This window comes from Haliaeetus albicilla, chromosome 11, assembly GCF_947461875.1.
Source record: "Haliaeetus albicilla chromosome 11, bHalAlb1.1, whole genome shotgun sequence".
In the NCBI taxonomy this organism is placed as follows: domain Eukaryota; kingdom Metazoa; phylum Chordata; class Aves; order Accipitriformes; family Accipitridae; genus Haliaeetus; species Haliaeetus albicilla.
Genome location: NC_091493.1, coordinates 2,331,122 through 2,355,279, shown reverse-complemented (window position 1 = coordinate 2,355,279; position 24,158 = coordinate 2,331,122). Strand labels below are relative to the sequence as shown.

The 24,158-nt window shown below is 57.0% G+C and overlaps 2 protein-coding genes across 6 annotated transcripts in view; one reads left to right on the top strand and one right to left on the bottom strand.

Annotated features, from left to right (window-relative positions):
* The window catches only part of CDH23 (cadherin related 23), a 213,592-nt gene that overhangs the window by 181,701 nt on the left and 7,733 nt on the right, over window positions 1-24,158 (top strand). For 2 of the 4 annotated variants that reach the window (XM_069795808.1, XM_069795807.1), the window contains exons 5-20: window positions 13,057-13,278; window positions 13,361-13,480; window positions 15,693-15,873; window positions 16,734-16,867; window positions 17,106-17,315; window positions 17,495-17,602; window positions 18,129-18,231; window positions 19,109-19,234; window positions 19,321-19,524; window positions 19,757-20,293; window positions 21,093-21,209; window positions 21,773-21,997; window positions 22,081-22,250; window positions 22,532-22,669; window positions 22,825-22,944; window positions 23,389-23,566. In XM_069795808.1, the coding sequence (XP_069651909.1) occupies window positions 13,057-13,278; window positions 13,361-13,480; window positions 15,693-15,873; window positions 16,734-16,867; window positions 17,106-17,315; window positions 17,495-17,602; window positions 18,129-18,231; window positions 19,109-19,234; window positions 19,321-19,524; window positions 19,757-20,293; window positions 21,093-21,209; window positions 21,773-21,997; window positions 22,081-22,250; window positions 22,532-22,669; window positions 22,825-22,944; window positions 23,389-23,566 (2,893 nt within the window). The remainder of the gene's footprint in view (window positions 1-13,056; window positions 13,279-13,360; window positions 13,481-15,692; window positions 15,874-16,733; window positions 16,868-17,105; window positions 17,316-17,494; window positions 17,603-18,128; window positions 18,232-19,108; window positions 19,235-19,320; window positions 19,525-19,756; window positions 20,294-21,092; window positions 21,210-21,772; window positions 21,998-22,080; window positions 22,251-22,531; window positions 22,670-22,824; window positions 22,945-23,388; window positions 23,567-24,158) is intronic. The other 2 variants (XM_069795810.1, XM_069795809.1) reach the window with 2 other exon arrangements.
* On the bottom strand, window positions 335-11,448 carry VSIR (V-set immunoregulatory receptor). 2 transcript variants are annotated; one of them, XM_069795819.1, is made up of 7 exons: window positions 11,279-11,448; window positions 5,970-6,425; window positions 5,180-5,227; window positions 3,685-3,792; window positions 1,998-2,025; window positions 1,348-1,532; window positions 335-1,076 (listed from the first exon to the last, which is right to left on the bottom strand). In XM_069795819.1, exons 1-7 carry the CDS (start codon window positions 11,340-11,342, stop codon window positions 1,039-1,041), a joined length of 927 nt encoding a protein of 308 aa, XP_069651920.1. In that variant the 5' UTR covers window positions 11,343-11,448; the 3' UTR covers window positions 335-1,038. The 2 variants fall into 2 exon arrangements, with proteins under 2 accessions (XP_069651920.1, XP_069651921.1); XM_069795820.1 differs by having other exon boundaries at window positions 1,348-1,535; window positions 11,279-11,445.

Below are 24,158 nucleotides of genomic sequence, written 5' to 3'. Positions count from 1 at the left end.
CGGCTTCTTTTGGATAAGCAATGCCAGGGTGCTGCGTTCAGACGGAGGATGCTGTGAGGGCACCCATGTCCCCCAGGGCATCGCAGGGTCCTCCGGCGTGGCTGAAGGCAGTGGTCCCGGGGATGGTTGCTCTGGCCGTGCTGGCCCCAGGAGGATGGGGGGAAGGCAGCGGGAGGGTTTCCCACCACCCACTGTGTGCTCCCGTGCCTCCACCTCTCCGCAGGGACTCTCGGCCATGTCACAGGAACATCCTCCAAAACCCTCCCGATGAACTTTCTAATTTACAGGCATTTAAAAAAAAAAAAAAAAAAAAATCAAACAAAACCCATAAACATCCTTTTTTTCTTTTAATCAGCAGTGATAATGAAACAAACAGAAAGATAAATTCCCCCGATCCCAAGCCGAGGATAAAATTGCAGCAGAAATAAGGCTCCTCCTGACACGTGTCCAGCTGAAAACACAGCAGCCTCGCAAGTCCGTGGCTGTCTCAAAAGGCTGGTGGGGAAGGAGGGCTCCATCAGCGGCAAGGAGCCTCTCCCCTTCCTGTTTTGCAAAGAAAAATGTAGTACAAGGCTGGCCGGTGACCCTGTTTTGTCTCGCGGTGGATAAGGTACTTTACCATCCGCTCCCAGAGAGGACATTCAGTCAAAGATGCAGAAACAGGTTGATGTTGCAGAGCTTGAACTCCTGGCAATAAGTTAAATCCTCGGGGAAGTTTGCAGGTGCGGGTCATCCTTCCTTCCCTGCATCCCCAATTTTTAGCTAGTCTGTAAAACGTGAGCAGCACAGAGGCATGCTCTTCTCCATAGAAATAAGTAGTTAAAAACTGAAATCCTGGCAAAAGAGGTTCACTTCCAGCCCCAGGGCAGAGCCAGGACAGGAGGCAAGGGCAGGGCTCCTGCACTCAGCTTCATTTTTTAAGACTTTGCCGCCCGTGGCCCTGCTGCCCTCCCGAGGGTCTCAGCTGGGCGAGCGTGGCGTGGTGGCTGCCTGGCCTCTCCCGGCTGCGGCTGGGGCATGTGGTTTCCTCCTGGGTCTTTAGGCTTTCAAGGAATTTGGTGAGTCGGGAACAGGATCTGGAAAAGGACAGACCGGGGGTATTAGTCCAGCTTGCAGCATATGCTTCGGGAAGTGGCCAAACTTGTGCTTTTGCACTGAAAACAGAGGATTTGGGTCTTTCCCATCTTCAAAGCCCTGGGACTTGATGTCCCACATGATACAAAATTTGCAGCTGGTATTTAAACCCCTCTTTCCCGTTCACCACCACCCCCCCACCACCGCTGCCCCTTTCCTTCCCACCCCTCCCGCAGTGGTCCCCGTGAGGGCTCAGCATCACCGGTCACTCACCCAGCGTTGGGAAGAAGCAGTCCCCGGGGCCGGGGGGGGACAGGGGGGTGCCAGGCTCGGAGAGCAGATGCCGGCCAGACTCGGAGGGCTGCCGGCTGGCCATGTAGGAGAGCTGGGGTCGGGGCCGCTGCTCCGTGCTCGCCGAGGGGACTGCCTCGAAGACGGGGTTTTCGATGCCCTGGGCGCTGCTGTGGGAGAAGAGAGAGTGTGAGAGGTGGGGATTTGCATTTTTATTTCAGGAGCTTTTTTTATCCCTAGGGTTTTGGCTGAGCGCTGGGAACAACCGAGCAGGACAGGGAGCAGGTTCAGGTGGTGGCACCTCAGCTGAGAGCAAGTGGGGGAAAGCTTAGCCAAAAGGCACCGTGGTTTCGAGTTCTCCTGGGGCATGGGGAGATGCATGCCTTGGCACAGGCAAAAAGAAAGGAGACGCTTCCCACTCAGAGGAAGGGAAGAGGAATAGCAGCTGCCCAGAAAGGGACAGGACCCCAGGCGTGGGTGCCACCAGCATCCCCTTCGCTCTGCCGGGCTGAGGGCACACGGTGGCTTCAAGGGGAGGGGAGGAGAGGACAAAGACCCTTGCGGGGTCTGGGATGTGGGCAGAGGGGGTGCGAGGAGCCTGGGGGAAGGTGGAAGCACGTGGGTTTCCTCACCTGTCCATCCTGACAAGCTCATGGGCACCTGCCAAAGACAAAACGGTTGGTGTGAGTGCTGGCAGCGTGAAGCCCAGTGTCAAACCCAGACCCTGCCACACTGTGGCAAGATATCGCGTCCCAGCTAGAGGATCTGGTTGCAAAAGTATGTCACGTAGATGCTCGCGTACCCAAGAGTCGGGCCACTGAAGAACACCAAAAGAGTGCTGTTTTCTGGTGTCCAGTTCCTCCTCTTCCTCTCCATTCCTCCCTCCCTTTCCCCCTTCTTTAGCATCAGCCTCTTCTTTGCTCCCAAACCTCCTTCTCCGCATCCCTGCCATCTCCTGCCTTGTTCACTCCCCAGCCCAGCCTCCTCCCAGATTGAAACCATAAGCCCCCAAGAAGGGGGAAGGAGGTGTTTCTGCCGGTGTGGGGCAAGGCAAGGCGCAGCTGCGATGCCCGGGCCCCGCTCGTGCCCAGATGCACCCACCACCCACCTGTGACACCCTCCCAGGGCTCTGCAAAACCCTGCCCTAGCATTTGGCTGCCTTTGCGTTTGCCCGTGCAGCACCCTGTTATTTATTTCCTCATCCCCTTTGCCACAGCAGATCCCACAGCCCGTGTTACTCGGGCGTGCTAGACGGCTGTACGGTGAGCATCCCGAGCCCAGGCGCACAAGTTTTGGCCCAGACTGTGCTGATGGAAAGCGCCTGGTGGAAATAACCTGTAGCTAACCTGCTCTGAGACACCCCAGGAGCAAATCCCCCTGAGTTTTGCCTTCCCTTTTGGGTTAAATAGCATCCAGGTGACAATTTGCAGCACGGGGTGGGGGGGGAGCTGCACCCCAGCCACAGCAAAATGGATGCGTGAAGGCATATGGCCAGTCTTTTTGGCCGGGGACGGATGTCGAAAGCGCAGTTCCCGTTCTCGTGGCTGGCATTGCGCCCACTGCTGCTGCAAAAAAACCCACTTCTCCAAAGGGCTTGCTCAGAGCCGCACAGCCGCCCACCAAGCTCGGCGAGAGAAACCACAGGGCCCCCGGCTTGCCCAAGGCCTGATGAAATGGCTCTGCCAGTTAAGATGGTGCCCCTTTCTGCTTAATTACTGAAATCACTGCAAGCCAGGCACGGGCAGGAGCTGGCAGCCGGCTTCACCTCAGCACAGCCTGGTTTTCTAGGGCTGGGGCAGTGGGGGGAGACCTGGCTTGCTGCAGTCCTATTGCTATAGACTTATAAGGGCTTTTTTTAAAGACAAGGGGAGAAAAAGCACAAATAAGGCTTTTTCAGTCACTTAGGAGGTAAAGCTATTTCAGCTGTGTGGTGGAGGGAGGGATGAGCCAGCTCTCGCAGTGGATGGGGAGGAAAGGGCTCAGTGGGGAGGGGGCCTGGCAGCATCTTTGCTGCCTCAGTGCCCCCAGCACGCTCCCGGGGTGTCTTGCGGACCTCGTGGGTCCCCCTCCTCGCTCCTGGACCCCCCCACTCCTCGCCAGCAGCCTGCAGGCATGCCCGCCCCTTCCCAGGACACCTTTGGAGAAGGCACCTGGCAGGGACCTGTCTTTGGGCCACCTTCCACGGTACCCGTGGGACTCGGGACAGCCGAACCAGCTCACCCCAGCGGAACATGTCCCATCCCATAAATCCCATGCTGACACAGCCCGGGAGACGAGACGGGTGTCCCCGCCGGCAGCTGGCGAGGGGAGGGTACGTACGTCTGCTGCTGACGGCTTGTCTCTGCTTGTAAATCAGGAGCAAGATGAGAGGCAGGCAGAGGATGCCCACGATGCAGGCGCCCGTCGCCAGCGCAGCGGCTGTGATATCTGCAACAGAAGAGAGCAGAGCTGGAGCGGGCAGTGGGGAGGGTTCGCTTTGCGTTTCCTCGGTTTCCTCAAGCCGTAGCAGAAGCACAGGGCAACACCGGCGTTGCCCCACGCCTGATGCGATGCGGCTCCGGCACGCACGGGCGGTCCGCTCCTAGAGGGATTCGTGCTGGGATGCCGTGCTGGTTGTGGACATAAGCTCTGGGGCATCGGTTTAGGACCTTGACCAAAGTCCTTCATTGCTGGAGGCCATCCCAAGGTCTTTCTTTGGTCTTCTATATATGAGGAGAGAAGCAGGGGCCCTGATAAAGCCCTCTGAAGTCAGCAGAAAGGCTCCCAGCGATTTCAAAGTGTGCTGACTCCAACCCACAGCTGGCTCGTCAAAATCAGGCTGCTTCAGAGTACTCGGGAATCAAAGGGCTCGTTACGCAAGGCCTCTGCTAACGAACGTGCCCCTGGAGTACTCTACCCATGGAGGCTCCCCAGAAAGGCTTGGCAGCCTGTGGGCACGTTTGTGGCCATCAGGGTCCACATGGGACGGCTTGTGGCAGGTCAAGGGCTGCCTAAATCAAGGGCAGGTTCAGCTCAAGCCCTCCTCTCCTGCGCATCCATCTGGGGAAGCAGCATCTATCTTGCTCTGGGTGTGGTGTTTTGAGGGGGGATTTTTTTTCCCCTTTTCTTCTTTGCCTGGCAGGACAGGGTGTTTCAGCACTTGAGACTGAGGGTTTGAGACAGAAAGCACTACTCATGGGGAGCAGGGGGCAGTTTCCCATGGCCCCAGCCATGCTGCAAACCAATTTTAGCAAAATCTGCCCATTTAGCAGCCTGCAAACAGGGATAGACAGAATGACCCATGGAGAAACCACCTGCATAGCGAACTGTGGGCACCTCCAGCGTCTAGACACAGCGCTGGGGGAGCCTCATGTTGTCTGAGGGCTCAAGCAAGATTTGGGTTTCCCCTGCTAGAGCATCGCTGCTCAGGACGAGGTGGTATGGGCTTAGGATGGCAGCAGAGTGTTGCAAGAGGTTCCTGCGACTCTTTCCCTTTCTGTCCCTTCCCATCTGCTCATGGCAGTGGCTGCTAAATCCCTGATCGTGTTTTGGTGGGGGGGGCTCAGGTGCTTTATAACCACAAGGTGAATGATCTCCAGGGGCTTCAGGACAGTCATGTCCAGGTGACGGGCCAAAGGAGGCTCTCCTCAGCCTGATGACGTGCCTGTCAGATGCACCCTGTGGGGACAGCCTCAGAAATCACCCTCCTGACACCTGACCGTGAGGTTGCATCGGGACACTGGTGTGTTTATAGCAAGCAGCCATCCCTGGGGAAATAAATACACAGGCCGGGATGGCGAGCAGTGCATTGGAGAAAGAGTTTTTTTGCCTTTACCTTTGCTGGTGGTGGTATGAAACGTGCAGTTTTGAAGCCCTCCTCTGCCTGCAGAGGAGAAGAGAAAAGCGTGTTAGATCTCAAGGGAGTTGCTCAGGTACCACAGAGGTCCCGCATCTGCTAGCTGTGCTTGCCTTTGCTCACCAGTATTGAGAAAATCAGCCCAGAGCATCCCAAATGCGGGAGTTTAATCCTGGAAAGCTTAGACTGAAATTCCTGCTGCAAGACCCCTTTTCCCTTGCGGCAGCAGAGCCCGTCCCTGGCTGTGCAGGCTCTTTTTTTTTTGGACTAAAAGCAAAATTGTCTATCCTCACGTGGCAAATCAAGGACAGCAGATGCCTTTCCCTCCATCTCTGGCCTCTCTGGGCAGCTCTCCCCCCCGGGCTGCTGCCTCAAGGTTATCTACAAGCCCTGCATCCCTAGCAATGCCTGCAGCCCTCACCCAGGCTTGAACCACCAGCCAGCTCCTTTTAAGTTGAGGTTTGTTTTCCAGAAAGAGGTTGAAGAAGATCAGTGAAACTATGTAGCATGGATTTTATTGCATTCCAGCCTCTTGATTTATTTTTTTCTTTTTTTTTTAAATGTTCCAATGCTCTCTGGCCCTAATTCAAACCTTCAACATCTGCTGCTCTTCCACTCTTGCAACACAGCTTGGGCTTTCAGCATCAGCTTGCCCTGCCTCCCCAGCCCTGATGCTGCACCCCCCCACCAACCCTCATCTGCTGCCTTGCCCCGAGGCACCCTGGCATGGATGGGGGGGCTGGCAGGGGCTCCCCTCGACCCTCCTCACCTTGCTGGATCTGCAGCTCCACGAAACCATGAGCGACCTGCAAGGTGTGGGGTTTGCCGTGCTCCCGCCTGGCCTCCACCGCGTAGCAGCAGTAATTCCCGCTGTCCTGCAGCGTCAGGTTCATCACCACGATGTGAAAGGCACCGTGGTGGTCGGGGACAAATTCCACCCCGTGATGATTAGCTTGCCCCCCGAGGGCGGATTTTTGGGTGCCGTTGCCCAGCGGCTCGTGGTGCTTGCCCGGGTCGTGGTGCAGCTCCTTCTCGGTGACGTTGCGGATGTGCTTCTTCTCGGAGCAGCTCTGGTCGCCGTTGCTGCTGAAGTACCAGGTTTTGTAGAGCAGGTCGTGGCGGTCGGCGAGGGGACCGCTGATCCGGCAGGTCAGGGTGACGTTCTGGCCCTCGGGGCAGATGCAGAGCGAGTACGGGGTGGTGATCAGGAAAGCTGCTGGCCCTTCTGCCGGGGAGAAGGCACGGTGGCTGAGTCAGACCCTACGGTTCTGGCCTTACCCTGAGTTCGTAGCAAAACGGGGACCCCTCCCCAAACAAGCACTGCAAACCCCACCACCCAGGTTGCCAGAGGAATGGCTAGGACTTGCAGAGAGCAATCAGAGAGCATCAACGCCAGCCTGCAGGCAGAGGGAAAAAGGACTTCACCCCTGCCCTTAGGGCAAGAAAAACTCGTGAGCTCCCCATATCCCACGACAAGGGAGATGGGAAGCGTGGCGTGAGCCCTTCGCTTGCTGTATAGCAACATCCCAGCAGGACTGGGAGCTCAACTTCGCCCTACAAATAAGCCCTGGAGGAGAGGCATGCTTTAAATACAGCTGAGCATAGCTTTTAATAGCAGTGGAGAGGGAGAAGTTTGCCCAGAGCTGGCAGAGGTGTGGGGCAGAGAGGTGGGGGGCTGCTATGGGGCACCAGACCTCTGCAAAGCATGCAGAGGATGAGAAGAGAAGCGGGGCAGCGAGGTATGGCTCGTGAATGAGGAAATGCAAGTGCTGCTGAGCCAGCTTCAAAAAAAAAAAAAAAAGGCAAAAAAATAAAAAGAAAATAGCTAGGAGGAGCCCGTGCCCCCCGAGATCAGGCGGGGAGCACGTCCCACCCTGTTTGTTTTTCAGCCCCTGGGGAGGAGAGGGGGGAACTGGCTGACACTGACTGCGAGGAGCTGCTTGAAAATGAAAACAATGTTCAGAAAGAAATCCCTGACCGCTGCCGGCTGCGAAACGTGGGCGGGAGGCCTGGCAGAGGCACAGGAGCGAGGGGCGTACTGCAGCATTACTGGTCCCATCCCAGCACACCAGTGGAGGGTACTGGTGGGTAAGGGGAGCTGTGCATGAGGGGCGAGGAAAGACCAAAGACTGGTGCTCTGGCTCCGCCACCACTTTGTGTTTGCAGAATTGCAAATGACACCTTCGAAAGCTGAAGAATAAGGCGATTCTAGGTTCATTTTCTTTAAATTATTGAGCAAAAAAAAGAGGTTCCCGGGGCTGGTTTGCAACAGAGAAGACGGTATGAGGACAAGGCGTTCTTTTATTTTGCTAACATCCTGTTGTGCCATTAGCCCCGCCGCCGTTTCGCTTTGAGGTTTTTCATTTGCTATATCGAGCGGGCGTCAGTCGCAGGCGGGGTGTGCTGCGCCTGCCCGGAGCCGTCCAGCCGGGCGAGAGGCTCCCATCGCGTCCTCCTCCCTGCAGGGTCACTGTGTCACCGCCCCGGCATGGGGCTCCGCTTGAGAGACCGAAAGCGAAAATGTCCTCCGTGCCTTCCACCCCTCGTGGTTATTTATGGCGTTTAGGACGATGGTGACCTCTTAAGCCCCGTAAGAACGGCCATGAAACCCCCCCCGGGGTCCCAGCAGCCTGCCTGAGGGTGGTATGCAGGGAGAGGGGGGGTTTTGGGGAAGGGATCTGCCCCATCAGACCCCCCCTCCCAGTCTGTGGCACGTAGTGCCAAGGAGTCCCGCAGAGCCGGGGACGGCGTGACCTTTGCCGAACCGCTCCGGATAATCGCTGCGGCATCCCGCAGGGCGCTTCAGCAGCAGCACATCCCCGCGGCTGCTCTGGGGCAGAGGTTTGCGTGGCCTGAGCTCAACGCTGCCTCGTTTCGGTTTGTTTTCAAGGCCTGGCTGCTCCTCATCCTCAGATGCTGCTGGGGCCGGGGCGCTTGGCTGGGTTTTGGCAGGCAGCGGAACGGGTGCCCCACCTCCTTGCCAGCGCGTCGAGCACAAAAGGCACCTCAGATGTGTTTCTCGATACCTGCCGCAACGGGAAATGTCCCATTCACATCGGGGCTCCCCTGGGAGCCAGGGGAAGGGAAGCCAGGGCTCTATTGGAGGAAGCCGCACTTCCAACACCTTGCAAAAGTATCTACGGGAGTCTTTGTTTTCCACCACCACCACCCCCCCCAAATAAAACGGGGGCCGTCCCGCTCATCCCCGCGCAGTTTGCAAAGCTCTGCCTTACTAAACCATCCAGCCTCCGCCCCCAGGGCTTGATGGGAACCGGCTGGATGGAAAGTCAACGCAGCCCACGCTTTCGGCAGCGGCGCCCAGCCGCGAGGAGGGGCAGAGGTTACCACGTGTGCGAAGCCTTCAGCATTACCGACTTCCCTTCTTTCTCCCGAGCAGGGGAAGACTTCTAAAAGCCATCGAGTGGAGGAGCAAACAGCTGGGGAGGAGAGCTGGCAAGGCATGGTGTGCCCTATAGCAGCGCCAGGGAAGTTGTTGTTCCCTCCCCAAGATGTAACGAGGCTTTAAAGCTGTGCTAGATGCCAGATGGTGCCCGGAGGGAATGTCTTCTGTTGGCGTCTTTACACTAAAGCTCACGGATCTTAATCTCCTCCAGGCACTGTGGGCTTCTTCCATGCCCAGACCCCAGGTTTGGCTCCATCCCACCCCGGTCGGACCATTCCCTTTGAAGTCAGTGCTGCTGGCAAATGCCAAGATAAAGCCAGATGCCCGTCTCCGCGCATCTCCAGCTGAGAGAGCCTGGACCCATCGAGGTCCGAGCCAAGAGCTGTCGTCTTGTCACCATCTGGTAAAGACAGAGGAGGTCTCAAGTGGGTGCCAAAAGTGCCCCTCTTCCTCTTTGGCACCTCGGTATCTTCGGCTCTGACCTGTGGCATCGCATTGGTGCGGCACAGAGCCCAGTGCAGTGCTGGTACATCCCCAGTGCCGGCACCACTGCCTAGCTTGAAACCTGGGAGCTCTCCTTTCAGAGAAAACAAAATGCAAAAAAGTGCTAATGCTGAGGAGGCTATGTTGCTTTGCCAGCCAAAAGCTTAAATAAAACGGGATTTCATGCCAAATTCTGGGTCGGTGACCAAAAGCCTCTCCTGGCTGCTTCTCCTAACTTTGGTCCCCCACTCTGGCAAGCAGGTGTTTGATTTACACTCCTGTGACTTACAGGAGTGATTTCCACAGCATGCCACCTCTTTCTACTCCAGGGAAATCTGGGTGGGAGGGCTGCAGGTTTTGGAGGGGCTCACCCACCGCAGCAGAAGGGCTGCCAGAGAGACAGCAGCTGCTCAGTGCTCAGGTGAGGAACCTGGCTTTAATTCTTTTTCTGGGAGCTTTTGTAACAGCCTGACATGAAAGTGCCACACGCCCCATCACCACTGTGCTGTCGTTATGCTTCAGAGTTATCAGCCAGGTGAGATGTGCAGGGGCATCCATACCTCAGCACAAGTACTTACAGCAGGAAAGAAAAAGGAGAGAAAAAAATTTACTGAAGATGCCAGAGGTGCCTGTGTTAATGGCCCTCATTCCTGCATCCCAAGGAGCCAAATGGCTTTTCAGCAGCAGGGCTGCTCCCTGGGTACCCATCATCCAAGCCATGGGGAAAGCAGCCTGGAGCTGCTGCAGCCACCGGAGGGTCCTGCCTTGCTCCTCTCCCAGCACAGCCCTGGCTCGGGGACAGGGCCACGACGCCAGCTTTGTGCTTGGGATGTGATTTTGGAAAGCCCAGCTCAGCTGCCATCCCTTGGGTGGAGAGGAACCACTTCCTCATCCAGCTAGCTGCCAGCATCCCCAAACTATGTAGGAGCTGGATGTCTCCAAGGGCGCTACTTCTCCATCAAGCCCTGCTAAAATTAGGTGGGGGTTCAGAAAGTTTTGGCAAGCGTGTGGTTGCACAAAGCTCAGTTCCTCTGGCACCAGGCTCACGTTGAACATCGGCGTCCAAGCTTGTTGCGTTGCAGAAGGCCTGCTGTTCAGTCCCAGCACCCCAGATGCATAAATGAAATAATCCAAAGCCCCACAGAAATGCTGGGAATCGTTCTCTGATGTTGAGAGTCTCGGATGAGAAGCAAAGCATGCTTCAAGCCACACCAGCCTTGCTGTCGCAGAGGAGAGAGGAGAAGGGACCCCCTGCCCTGCTGCAGCAGGGCATCATTTCTTCCTGGGGATGTGATGGCAGAAATCCTGGAAGCAGTCACTTTGTCATCCCGGGACTGAGAGAAAAGCCAAGCCCAATAGGATGCTCGTCCTCCACCTGTGCAGGGCGGGGCGGGGGGACCGCGGTCCTTCCCAGCTTTATTCTCTGACCCTTCGGCCACAGACGAACTGCAGTTTTAATTGCCACTACCCCTGTTTCACTGCCTGGCCCTGGAGCCCCAGTATGGAAACACTGCCTGCCGGGGCTGGTGCAGAGTCAGGCATGAAGCAGCCCCCTCCCAGAGCATCCCCCCACCACACCGGCAAGCGCCCGGCGAGCTTCCAGCACTGGGAAGCGCTTGCTCAGGGAAGGGAAACTCGGCGACCACACACGGCGGTCCTGGCCCGGCTGGCTGCCCACCCGGAGAAGCTGCCTGGCACGTCCCAGCAATTACGGTGGAGCAGAGCATCCACAGAGAGACCATCCCAGCCCTGCTCACACAAACCGCCTCTCTCCGCTCCTTTCACCGTGGCGCAGCCAGGGACCTCCGCGGTGCCGGGGCAAAGTGCCGTGCGGGGACGAAGGGTGGCTTTTCCAGCTTGGGATCCCCACCAAGGGGCTGGCAGGGACAAGGGGTGCCGCTTTCCTTCCACGCACTTTAGATCAAAGCGAAGGAGGAAGGAGGAAAACCCAATCCCAGAGTTTTGAAAACAGCAGCTCCCCTGTGGCCCCTTTCCCCCCACGCAACCAGCATCGCATGAAAAGCTGGCTTGATCCCCGCCCCCACCCCCAAATCACAGGGTGAGAAAGTAAATAACCCCCAAAATACCCCAAATTCCTTGTGCCGAGGCACAGCTCCGGCTGGGCGAACGCTCTGCCCCAGCGAGGAGAGTTTCTCTGAGCGGGGAGGAGAGGAAAGCGAGCTGGAGCTTACCGTGGGAAGCGAGCAGACAGAGCGCAGCCAGCAGCAACCCAGGCTGGGGGGACGTCACCTCCATCGCGACTGGGGTGACCGAAGGGAGTTCACCTCCGCGGAGCCACCCGTACGCTCTGAGCAGCCCCGCAGCGGCAGCCGGACTCGCACACACACAGGAAATTTCATTGAGATATTACGTGCAGCAATGGAGAGAACTGCGAGCACCCCCAGGAGGTGAGATGCAGCAGGGAGCTGGGGGTGGCCGGGAGGGGAGCAGCGGCACCCCAGCGGGGCACCCTGCCGATGGGGGACACTTCGGTCCCTACCCATTTGGGCAGCAGCGGGTGCATCTGCTGGTTTGGTTTTTTTTTTCCCCTTACAGCATCGCAGGGGGTAGCTTGGAGCAAGCTGGTACCCCTGCGTGTGTTTTCGGGGTGCACAGGAGGTAGCTGAGGAGGATGGTTGCCGTACCGGGGGACGTGTGGGTGCTGAGCCGTGAGGGGCTGGGGTGCTGGTCACCCACCCCTTCTCCGGCAGGAGCCGATCCCTTGGGGCTTGCTTGATTAAAGTGCATTTTGCTTGTAATTATTGTTTTTCCCATGTTTGTGAGGACCTGGCGGGCAGAAACCCTCCTGAGGCAGGTACAGGGAAGTGTAACTCAAAGCGGTGCCAGCTCAGGGAAGCGAATGGAGCTTTTCCCCCCAAAAAAGGGGAGCAAAGCATCCCCCTCCCGCAGCCCATTTACACAGGGGGAGGCCTTTACTCTGCCCTCAAATAGTAAAGCAGCACTGTGGGCGTAACTCCTCCTGGAGCCTCCCTTCGAATTCAAAAGGCATCCAAAAAAAATCTCTGGCTGCAGCTGAGGGCCACCTCATTTCAACACGGTGTTCCCTGGAAAGTGGAGCCTGGAGACAGGTGGAGGTTTGCAAACCGCAGGAAAATTTGCTGTTAACCTGCTCTGAATTTGGAGCGTGCAGTATAATAGAAAAGGAGCTAATTACGCTGTGGCTTTGTGGTTTTTACAGCAAACGGGGTTGTGGTACTCTCGTCAAAAATGTAACCCTTGCCTGGCTGGAAGAAATTTGTGGCTGGGGAAGGTGTGGGCACAAAGTCCAGAGACTTCAAGAAAATGGTTTATCGTCCGGAGACCCCCATCTCTGAGCTGAGCCCTTAGGCAGGGTGGCAGGGTGCAAGGCCAGGTACAGCTGGAAGAGGGTCAGGACAGGCTGAGCCTGACTGGTGGCGGAATTGTGGTCAGCAGGTAGATGATGGGACCCATGGGAGGTCAGTCCGGTTGTCCGAGATGCTCATTTTTGTTCCTGCCCAGAGACATGGCAGCATCATATCCAGGTATTTTCTGTCCTAACATGGTGCCACCCTCAGTAATAACAACCCCAAAGTCAAGGTGAGGACTCACGCATGCCTCCTCCAAAGGCAGCAAGGCACGATGGGGTTCAGCCTCTGGCTTTCCCTCTGCCACGGGCTGCTCCCTGGTGTGACCAGCAACGGTAAAACTGGGTGAAAAGGAGAGGGATCCCACAGAGGCATGCTTTGCTTGGGAACAAGGATGTGATTTAATCTCTGTACCTTTATCTCTGTACCCAGCCGTTACCTGGAGATGCGTCTGCAGCCATGGTTCGTTTCATTTTGAGCCCTGCATCTGTTTTGTGTCTTTTGGCAGGGTTGAGCCCACGTTGGTCATTGACCTTGACAGGTCCAGCCTTCCCCAGCCAGCTCCAGGGGCGGCAGAGCCCATCCTTCTACGGTGCTTAACACGATGTCCCCATGTCCCACAGGCCACCACCACCGTGTACGTCACCGTCCTGGACGAGAACGACAATGCTCCCGCTTTCCAGCAGCAGCTGTACGAGGTGACCCTCGACGAAGGTCCCGCCACGCTCAACGCCACCCTCGTCACCGTGCAGGCCCTGGACCGAGACGAGGGACCCAACGGCACGGTTGCGTACAGCATCACCGAAGGCAATATCTTGGGTACCTTCCACATCGACAGCGCCACGGTCAGTGAGAATGCCAGCCCCGTCCCGGCCGTGTCCCTATCCCGCTCCCTTCACTCCCGGCCACTCTCCCTTCGCCTTGCAGGGGCAGATCCGCACAGTGAAGGAGCTGGACTACGAGATCAGCCACGGGCGTTACACCTTGATCGTCACCGCCACCGACCAGTGCCCCATCGTCTCGCGCCGGCTGACATCGACCACCACGGTAGGGAGCTGCCGGCGGGGTTGCGACAGTGCAGCCTCGTCGAGGTTGAGGAGTTCCCCCTCACACAAGCGGTTTCACATCTCCTTCCCAGTGGTCACCAGTCGCTTTTCCCAACTGCGGCCTGTTTGCCCAGTTGCTGTCACCCTGCTCCCTCATGGGCATTGCAAAATAGGGTCATGGGCAAGGGACACTACTCCTGGGTTAATTAGCTCAGTTATTTGGTCCTGCAAAGACACAAACAGAAGAAATTCCCAGAATTGCTTTTACGTTGCATTATGTTTTCTTTAGATGTCCCCTTGGTCCTTCTTGCTTGAAGGGACAGTAGATAGATAGTAAAGCATTGCTATAGCATTAATTTCTGCTTCATCTTTATCTTCTCAGATTATTTATCTACTTTTAAAATTCCTTTTTCATTCTTTGTATGGAGGTTATTTAAAGCCTCTAGTCATTTTTGTGTTGCTTTTCTCTATAGTTCTTCCATTTTTCCTGGACCACGGTGACCTAAACTCAGTGCACTGCTCAAAGTGTGGGGAGGGCAGACTAGCAGCTCCAAAACAAATGTTTTGCAGGAATTGAATACCCCAATTATTTTTGTGACCGAAACCAAAATTTGACCGGTTGTACAGCAGACATTCTCCGTGCCCACATTGATTTTGGGGTCCGCAGGTGGAAGAGATCGGTTAGATCTTCTGCCTTGGCTCCCTATCATGGACCGTTATGCCTCACCCAGATATCGAGCCAAGCATTTTGTAGTCCCCCAAAAGGAGATAAGTTCTTGTGTGCAAAGGAAAAAAGAGAAACTGAAGGGGAGATATCAGTGTGGGAGATTTCCATGGATAAAATCTGTCCCCGCAAGTCTGGCAGTGCCGTGCTCCACGCTTGGGCTGAGGGGAAGCCTTCAGATGTGTGCATCTGATACCGCTGGAGATGCCTTCCTGGCCCAGGAAAACTGCAGCGGAAACCTTAAGACCTGGGGTTTAACTGCCAGCAGGGAAGGCGGCAGCTGCCAACGTGCTGCAGGCAAAGGCAGAGCTTTCCCTCCTCTTGGCCCAAGCAGAGATGTGAACTTGGAAACCCCTTCAGCAACAAGTACTGAAGCTAGAAAGGATAGGAAATACCCTCCCTACACGGCCCATGGAGTTTGTGCCAGCACTGTATGAAAACATAGCTTTTAGGAAGAGGCTTAGTGATTATTTAAGATCCCAAGTGATGGGAAATCCATCACTCTGATAAGGCATGCCAGTGTTTATTTTCTCCACTGCTAGAAAATGGAGCAGAGACTCAGATATACTCTTCTGTAGATTTAGCCAGTAACAAATGCCCATCTGATGGATTTTACTATCCTCTAACCCCGGAGGTCAGAAAGCTCCTCATATTTCAGTATCTCTCGTGACCACCCCTACCACCAAATCTCAACCTTTTATTAGTCACTGGAGACTCTTCTCCTCAGGCAGCGTTTCTGCACTGTGCAAGGTCCCTGAAGCCGAGCAACGGGATAACCCTCTTTGCAATATAGTATTGTATAGAGCTATATAAATGTCTTCTATGTAGTGTGACTCAGCTAAAAAGCAAGACTCAAGTTTGTTGGAGCCCCAGCTTTGCCAGCAGCCCTGTGGTCTACTCTGCCCTAAAATCATTGATGCTTTCCCCTTTTGAGATCTGTAGAATAGATTTCTAGACAGCTAAGTGTGCTGTAGGAAGGGATGCTAAGAGGGAAAACGTGCCAACGGTGGTGTTTTGTGTTGGACTAAGATCGCAAGCTGCAAATTTTTTCAAGTTTACTCAGCATTAGGAATGAAGCCCTTGGTGGAGGAAAAGGAGTGAGCAAGTGTGCAGCTGGCTGCAGAGATTGGTGGTCAAATCCATGTCTGTGGGTTTTGTCTATCCAGCTTGGGTATCAGGGTGTGAATGTGGAGAACATTGGGGCTTTTGCACTGACCTCTCCATCATGCTGTGTGGCCCAGAGGTTGAAAAGGGCCCCACCTGTGTGCGGCTGGAGTTTCACAGTGTTGCTGTAGGATGGGCATGATCAGGAATAACTGAGTTTGAGTCTCTGAACTGTGAGCTGGATGTTTGGTGAACCCAGCAAAGCCAGAGATACGGGAGGTATTTTACAATGTCACTTGTCCATGGCTTTTCATGGCCAGAGGGCTGGTCTCCCCCTTCCATCCGTCTCCTCTCACCGCCCTCCACCCTCTCACCCTGACCGCAGGTGCTGGTGAACCTCAATGACATCAACGACAACTGTCCCACCTTCCCACGGCCCTACGAGGGTCCCTTCGACGTCACGGAAGGGCAGCCCGGCCCACGCGTCTGGACCTTCCTGGCCCACGACGGCGACTCGGGACCCAGTGGGCAAGTGGAGTACAGCATCATCGCCGGGGACCCACTCGGTGAGCGGGGACGTGGGGGCATCACCTCTCCTTCTGGTTGCCCCATGGAGGAACCTGGCTTGCCGGAGCGCAGGCGGAAGCGTTTCAGAAAAGCCATCCTCCCTCCCAGCGAGCGCTTCTGCGAATTCAGCCTTTCGACACCAGGAAATCCTGTTTTGAGCAACAGGAAACTTAACCTGTTCGTGGCTGGCCAAGGGGGTGGCCGGGGGTTGTGCAAGGGAGGGGGGAAATATGTTAAACAATAAAGGCAAAAAAATTTAAAAAGCAAAAAACAAGACCGCAGAAGTAGAAACCGAGAGCTGTAATTACACAGCCCCGTTGCCTCACCCCTGTGGGTTTGCAGGGCATTTGGGGACCGAGTTGCTCTGCAACCCATGACAAAGCTGTAGCTCCAGCCCCACCAGCAGCCCAGAGCAGGTGGCATCCCTGACCAGGGCTGTCCCTCTGGGAATGGGTGGTGACTTTAGCCCAGGCAGAGCCCAGTCCCATCTCCCAGCTGACCCCGCTGCAAAGCTTTTCCAGAACAACCAGGACGCAACCCCTCAGCTTGGGTGGGTCCGTGCCATGTAGCCCACCCTGCTCTGGCCATCACAGGGCATGGGCAAGTGCCCATGAGGGCTGTTGGCATCTTCAGAAAGGCCCAGCCAAGGGACGCAGGATATTTGGCCATTCAACCCATCCCCTGCTCCTGCTGGTACTTGGGGGGTGCATCCAGGATAGTCCCCAGCTGCCACAGGCATGGTTTGGTCCCCAAACCCGCCATGGTGCCTGTCCCCCGGCTCCGAAACAAGCCATTCCCCTGGGGAACGGGGCCATTTGCAGCAGCATGGCACGAGCCAGGGCCCTGCTGTCTCTGGCAGGGGAGTTTGTGATCTCCCCGGTGGAAGGGGAGCTGCGGGTGCGGAAGGATGCTGAGCTGGACCGCGAGAACATCCCCTTCTATAACCTCACCATTGCCGCCCGGGACCGGGGGGTGCCCCCCCTCAGCTCCACGGTGAGTCCCCCTGGGTGGCGTGAGGGGCTGTGGGGTGCCATCCCCACCCTCAGCTCCTTCCTCCTTGTCTCTGCCTTCACTCTCCTCCCCTTCTCCTTTCCCCTGTCCCTGGGGCTTTCCTCCCCCAGACCATAATGGGCTGAGTGGGGAAGTCCACATCTTGCCTAGGGTGGGCAAAAAAAGGATGGCAGGGATGGAAATGGGTGCCACGTGCCTGCACCACTTCTCTTCCCGGCAGATCCTGGTGGGCGTCCGTGTGCTGGACATCAACGACAATGACCCCGTGCTCCTCAACCTCCCGATGAACCTCACCCTCAGCGAGAACGCCCCCGTCTCCAGCTTTGTCACCCGCGTCCTCGCCCGGGATGCGGACAAGGGCCCAAATGCCCTCCTGACCTTCGACATAACAGCGGGGAACACAGAGAATGCCTTCTACATCAACAACACCGTACGCCCACAGGGGGGTGGGATGCCGGGACATGGAGGGTGGGCACCTCTGGCCCTGGAGCCCTGCCTTCCCTGGGCACCCATGGGAGCCGCCTGGCATCCCTGCCCTGGCAGGAGATCCCCCAGCGGAAGCACTCCTCACGTCACTTGTACCTATTTTCCTCGCTTTTTTCTGGTTAGAGCGGCATCGTCTACGTAAACCGCCCGCTGGACAGGGAGCGGCTGGCAGAGTACAGGCTGACCATCACGGTGAAGGACAACCCCGAGAACATACGCAATGCCAGGCGGGTAATTACAGACACTGCCAGGGCCTCCAGTGATGCAGGTGGCAGGGTGGGTGGGAGAACGGGTTCCTGCTGTGGCCAAAACCAGGCGGTGTATTTACCCACAGTGTTTCCAGTAGCAGCCTCATCTCCCAAAAGCATCTGGGGGTCACAAGGAAAGGGCTGCAACCCCCTCCCCAGCGGAGAACAGGACCAGTAGGGTTTAGGGCAAGTCCAACACCATGTGTTGACTCCGTACAACAGCAGTAGATGTCATGGAAAAATTGGGCTGGAGAGCTGGACAACCACAATGACACCCTGTCCTGCCAAGATGTCCCACGCATCACCCTTCAGGGTGCAGGCTGGGAAAGGATGCCCAGCCCCAGGCTGAGGGTCCCTGCAGACCCTCCAGGGTGGGCCAGGGAGCACAGCATCATGGTTGCACAGGGCTCCAGCTCTGACCAGCACCAAACTGGAGGTGGGAGAGGCGGGAGGTGAGCTCAAGAAAAGGACGTTGTGGTCATCACCCTCTTGTCCCTGTTTTCCTTTAGGATTTTGACCTGCTGGTCATTTCCATAGCGGATGAGAACGACAACCGTCCCTTCTTTACCCAGAACTCCTACCAGGCTGAGGTGATGGAGAATTCATCCCCAGGTGGGTCTCTCTTTGCTCCCTTAGTGGCTCCTGGAGACTCCCTTTGGGGCTGGGCGAGGGGAGGTGTCTCCTGGCCATCGTGGAGGAGACACGACGCTGAGCAGGGAAAGGTTGCAGGTCAGTAGGACAGGAATGCTGAGCATGAGGGGCTCCTGCCGACTGCCCGGGGAGGTCAGCCTTGAGGATACCGTAGCTTTGGTCCATGCTGCTGGTGGAAACCCTTCCCGGCACAGCTCAGGCACAACCCTGCAAGAAATCAGCCCTGTTTGGGAATTGCCCAGCTGCAGACAGCAAGAGGTGCCTGTGGTCTGAGCTGATCCCTGGGGGCAGCCTTGAGGGCACTAACCTGCCCGATGTGCCTGCAGGAGATGGGCTGCCATCTCTCAATCACCAGCACCTGGAGCCACCTTGCTATCTTGGTTAGAGATAAAACAGTCCAGCCTGTCCAGGTAGACATTTCCCAGCCAAAGAGCTAGAAATATTCTTCTTTTTTTTGATGCCTTCCTGCCATTTAAATTGCTCCCTGCTCCAAGACCTCAGGTACCTCCCTGTCCCACCATTGAGGGACATCCCAGGCAAAGGGTTTGGGTGCCTCCAGGTGATGCCCTTGGTGGCAGGGTTCTGGTGCCGCCCATCTGATGGATGTGTCTGTCTGTTTGTTTTTAGCCGGACGTCCCACCACCTTGCCTGGGCCTCACGAGTCGGTCTGCAAGGCTGCAGCAGCTGCCCCCCCGCTGCCTCGTGCCCCGCGAGGCCCCACTCTTGTCAATTCCTCCATCCATTCATTGCCGTCCCTCATGCGTCACCGGGGTGGGAGGGGGACGTGGGGGTTCCACAGGGGACTGCCACCTTCCCTAACCTTTATGATCCCATCCAGGGACTCTGGTCACGGTGCTCAACGGACCCATCCTAGCTCTGGATGGTGACCAGGGCATCAACGCCATAGTGACCTACCAGCTCCTGGAGGCATCCTTGGACCTCTTTGTCATCGACAACAGGACAGGTGGGGTGGCTCAGCAGGTCCCTGTCCCCAGCCCAGGGCCACCAGTCAGCCGTGGAGTCTGTCACCAGTCTTTTTCCCTTCTCCAGGTGTCATTTCGGTGAAGCCTGGCAGCGTGATAGACCGAGAGGCTTTGCCAGACCCTTGCCTGGAGTTCACGTTGGTGGCTCGTGACGTGGGGGGGCTGAACAGCACCGCCAGCCTGGCAGTGACCATCCTGGATGACAATGACAACTGCCCTGTCTTCCAGCCGGCATCCATCACAGCACGGCTGCGGGAGAACAGCCCTCCAGGTCAGGAGAAGGATGGGGCTGGAGGTGAGGGTGGGCAGTGGGGAGACCTGGGTGTGCTCCTGGGACTATGAAGATCCCAATCCTAGTGCCAGGGCTGGCCAGGATAGGGTTGAAGGGAAAATTTGGGAATTGGGGCTGCCCACGTTGCTTGATGGTATTTGCTTTGGGACCGGGAGCTTGTTGCTGCTGCCCTCCAACCCTCACTTGAGAGGGCTGCGTCCCCCCTTTCCAGGCGTCTCCATCCTCCAGGTGACGGCCACGGATGCCGACAGCGGCCTCAGCCAGCAGCTGGATTACCGGATCGAGAGCGGTGGCCAGGACAGGTTCCTGATTGATGCCACCACGGGGGTGATCCGCGTGGCCAACATCAGCATCGACCGGGAGGAGCGAGATGCCTACCGGCTGACGGTGGTGGCCGTGGACCAGGGCACACCAGCGCTCTCGGGCACCGCCACCGTCAGCCTCTTCATCGATGACGTCAATGACTGCCGGCCTGAGTTCATCAACCCCATCCAGACCGTCAGCGTCCCCGAGTCGGCCGCCCCTGGCACTGTGGTGGCTGAGGTGACTGCCATCGATCGGGACCTCCACCCCCGCCTGGAGTACTACTTGCTGGAGATTGTGGCCCGCGACGACACGGATGCGCTGGTCCCCAACCAGCAAGGAGCATTCACGGTGGATTTTAGGACAGGTAGGAGAGCGGGAAGGGCTGCGTGGGCGATGCGGACCCCTCTACTCTCTTCTGCTTCTGCTTCTTCTCTGCCTGGAGGTAGGTGTCCGAGGCACAGGGAGATGATGCTCCCCTCCTGCCTCCCCACTCTCCTCCTCCAGCTGCCCTGTCTCACCCTGCCCTGTCCTCTCTCCCCCACCCAACTGACTTAACTAACCCTTTTCTTTCCTTTCCGCCTCTTGGCCCGCCAGGTTTGTCTCTGTGTCTGTGCTCATTTGTCTCTCAGCGCCATCCATGTCCTTCCTCCATCTCACCCATCACCATCACAGGCGGCCCCGCTGCAGGCCAGGGGCTGCTCAGCCTTGGCAGACCAGACACGGGCACCCTCGCTGCGGGGACCAAGGGGGGGATTCCGGGGTAGGTGGTGGGCTCTGTCCTCGGGGAAGGAGAGCCAGGAGCTCCCTGCATCTATTTTGGAAGCACAGAGCTGATCCGGGAAAGAAAAACTCCCTTGTTGGAAAGGATACGGGACAAGACTTTTAAAGATGCATGGATGCTGATCTAAGGTGGATGGGGTCGTGCAGGGAAGCAGCAGCAGTTGCTCCCAAACCCCTCTTGTCAGCACAACCCAAACCCTTACCCTGGCTGAGGCAGCGTGAGAACCTGTTAGCTGGGTAGAGCGGAGCAGGCAGGAAGGCAGGAGATGGAGAGCAGGGGGAGAGAAGTTGTCTCCTCCTGTAGCTGTCAAGTGTTTTCCCCGTTTAGCCTTTGGAGAGAGGCAGGAGAGCAAGCACAGCCAAGGGTGCAGCAGTCGGCTGGTCCAGACTGGTCTGCTGAGGGTCCTCAGTGGGGGATGCAGGCACAGCCTGTGACCCCCCCCTCTTTTTGGGGTTCCCAGGAGCTGTGAAGATCAAAACTCCCCTCAACCGGGAACTGGTGGCCACCTACGAGGTCACCATCTCCGTCCACGACAATGCCAGTGAAGTCATCGACCGCTCGGTCAGCGTGCCCAATGGTAAGCGTGGGCTTTACCCAGGGAGCGTGGGGCCAGGGCTGGCAGCTGCCGGGGGCTGGCACAGCCTTTCCCAAGCACCAGCGCAAGTTCTGGGTAGCCAGCAGCTCTCCCACCTCCCTCTCCATCCTGATCAGCAACATTTCCAGCAGGAACAGTCCTGCACCATCTCCCATCATGTTTGGCTTCTCCTCTGAGCCCTCCTTTAGCAAATGTCCCAGAGATCCCAGGGCTGCACAGGGGATCGAGAGGACCACGTGCCCGTGACCGTACCATGGGAGACACCCATCGTGTCTCACCACCCTGCTCCTGGTAAATCCAGGCCCGTGTGTGAGAAGGCACACACAGATCAGGAGCAGGTCTGAAGTAGGAGACACTGTCCCACAGTCAGCTCAGGGCATAGCGGCTTTGCTGAATATTGCCATTTTTCTTGATGAACCAGCTGCATTTAGCTGGTTTTCATGGAGTTTCATGCTTGTAACTTTACAACCCCTCCTTCTCCCCTCCTTCTTTCCCTTCTCTTTCTCACTTGTCCTCTTCCTCTGTGGTCTCCACCATGGCCACAGCCAAGCTGACAGTCAACGTCTTGGATGTCAATGACAACACACCCCGCTTCCGCCCCTTTGGGGTCACCTATTTCACCGAGAGGATCCTGGAGGGAGCCACGCAGGGCACCACACTCATCTCCATCTCAGCAGTGGACCCGGACAAAGGTGCCAATGGGCAGATCACCTATGAGCTGCTGAACCTCTCCCCGGAAGGCTACGCCTGCCTCGAAGACCAGTCAGCAGGTCGGTAGTCTGGGGAGGTGGGAGTCTGGGGCAGGTCGGTGGCCTGGGACAGGTTTCTCATTTCAGGGTCTGCCATCCTCTAGGGAAGGTCGTGGCCAACAGGACAGTGGACTATGAGGAGGTGCAGTGGCTGAACTTCACCATCCGAGCTTCCGACAACGGCTCTCCCCGCAGATCTGCCGAGATCCCCGTGTACCTTCAGATAGTGGATATCAATGACAACAATCCTGTTTTCAGCCAACCATCCTACCAGGTGAGCTGGGCTCCCCCGTTCAAGTCCGCGTGGGGCTGGGCAGTGCCTGCCTGGTGAGGACAGGCACAGAGCTGGGGGTTCTCCAGGGACACCTTCTCTTCCCTCTGTCTGTGCTTGAACCATGTGAAGAAGATGGTCAACCCACCAATGTACTCTGTGTGAACGTCTTGTTCTGGGTCCAGCTGTGCCCATCCCTGGGTGCCACCCTACGCCCTCGGTTACTGCCTGCTAAAACAGCAAGTGATGAAACAACCGGTCCTGCCTGCTCCCTTTGCTTGCAGAAAGCTGTCTTTGAGGACGTGCCATTGGGTACGGTCATCCTGAGGGTCAAGGCCACGGATGCAGATTCTGGGCGTTTTGCTCTCATCCAGTACAGCCTGGGGGATGGAGAGGGCAAGTTTGGGATAAATCCCAACACGGTAAGGAGCCAACCGAGGCTGGAACAGAGCAGGGAAAGGGAGGGGAGGCTGAGATTGGCCCACCTTGTGCCTTGCTCCCACACCTCACCTTCTGCCCCTTCTCGAGTACCAGCTCTGCCAGACGAGGTCCACCTGAAGGTCTCTGTGTGCTGCAGGGTGACATCTACATCCTGTCAGCCCTGGACCGGGAGAAGAAGGATCACTACACACTGACGGCCGTGGCCAGGGACAACCCTGGGGATGTCTCCAGTAACCGTCGGGAGAACTCTGTGCAGGTAGGGCTCTCCTCCTCCCACCACCGCTCGCGTGCTGGTCACCAGCAAGAAGGTGTTAAACCTCAGGCCTTCCTCCCCAGCGAGCTTGCTGGTGGCTCGCGGAGGAATTGGGCAGAAGGAAGACCAGATGATGCCAGGGGCCGTGGGGTGGATGGTGCAGGGGACTTTGTGCCACGGGGACAGCACGTCAGCAGGAGGGGATGGAGCAGGAGGGGCAGGGAAGGGCGACGCTATTGTCTGCAAGTGCTCCGGCGTGAATGGGTGCCCCGGCCACGGTGGCCCCCATTGTTGGAGGCAGGAATTCAGCTAGCAGAGCTAAACGAATAGCAGGAAGGGCACCGTGCTCCTGCAGTGGAACCGCAGGTCACGGCAGGGGTATGGCCCCCGGGGGCTGCCCGGCTGTCTCCAGCCTCACGTCACCCAGCTGGCTGTGCCTTGTCAAAGGTGCTGATCACAGTCCTGGACATCAACGACTTCAGGCCCCAGTTCAGCAAGAGCCAGTTCAGCACCAGCATCTATGAAAACGAGCCGGCAGGGACATCGGTGGTCACCATGACCGCCACTGACCTGGACGAAGGGGATAACGGCGTGGTGACCTACAGCATCGAGGGCCCTGGAGCGGGTAGGTGCTGGCAGTGGGGGGGTCCTCCCCAGGGAGGAGGGTTATGATGAGGAGCAATTGGAGGAGACATGGGGGCCAAGCCTACATCCTGCCGATGGCTTGGAACAAGGTTGTGCACATGCTCCCAGAAGTGATACCGAAAGCGTGCAGCTACGTGCTTTCGATATTGCTCCATAGTTCCCAGTTCCTCATGGTATGGCATGTTATGGCTTTGCCTGCCTTCATCCTGCAGCCCAGCCTTGGCTTATCCTCTTGTCTTCCCCACCCCAGCAAGACTTTCTATATACATGTGTGTCTTGGAGCAAACTCGCTACATGCTTTAGAGGAAATCTAAGAAGGGCTGGGAGATTGCAGGTGGATAGTGATAGTGCCTGAAATCCAGTATATCTCTGCACGCTGAGGAGTGCTGGGAGCCAGGCAAAAGCCAGCATAAATGTAGAGGGGAATGGCAGAACATTCATTTTCCTGAGTCCCATGGGCTCTTCTGACCACTGCCCTGTGCCAGCCTGGGTAAGAGTGAAATGCAGCCAGGGGTGGCCTGGGAGCACTGGGCTCTTGGCACTGCCCGGTGGCAGGGATGCAGCAGTGTGCA

Excerpts from the sequence above, each read along its gene's own strand:
- VSIR (XM_069795820.1), bottom strand. The coding sequence starts at position 11,342 with ATGGAGGTGACGTCCCCCCAGCCTGGGTTGCTGCTGGCTGCGCTCTGT. Across the intron at positions 6,426-11,278 it reads CTGTCTGCTCGCTTCCCACG|AAGGGCCAGCAGCTTTCCTG; the intron begins GTAAGCTCCAGC and ends TCTCCCCGGCAG. Across the intron at positions 3,793-5,179 it reads TCATACCACCACCAGCAAAG|ATATCACAGCCGCTGCGCTG; the intron begins GTAAAGGCAAAA and ends CTTCTGTTGCAG.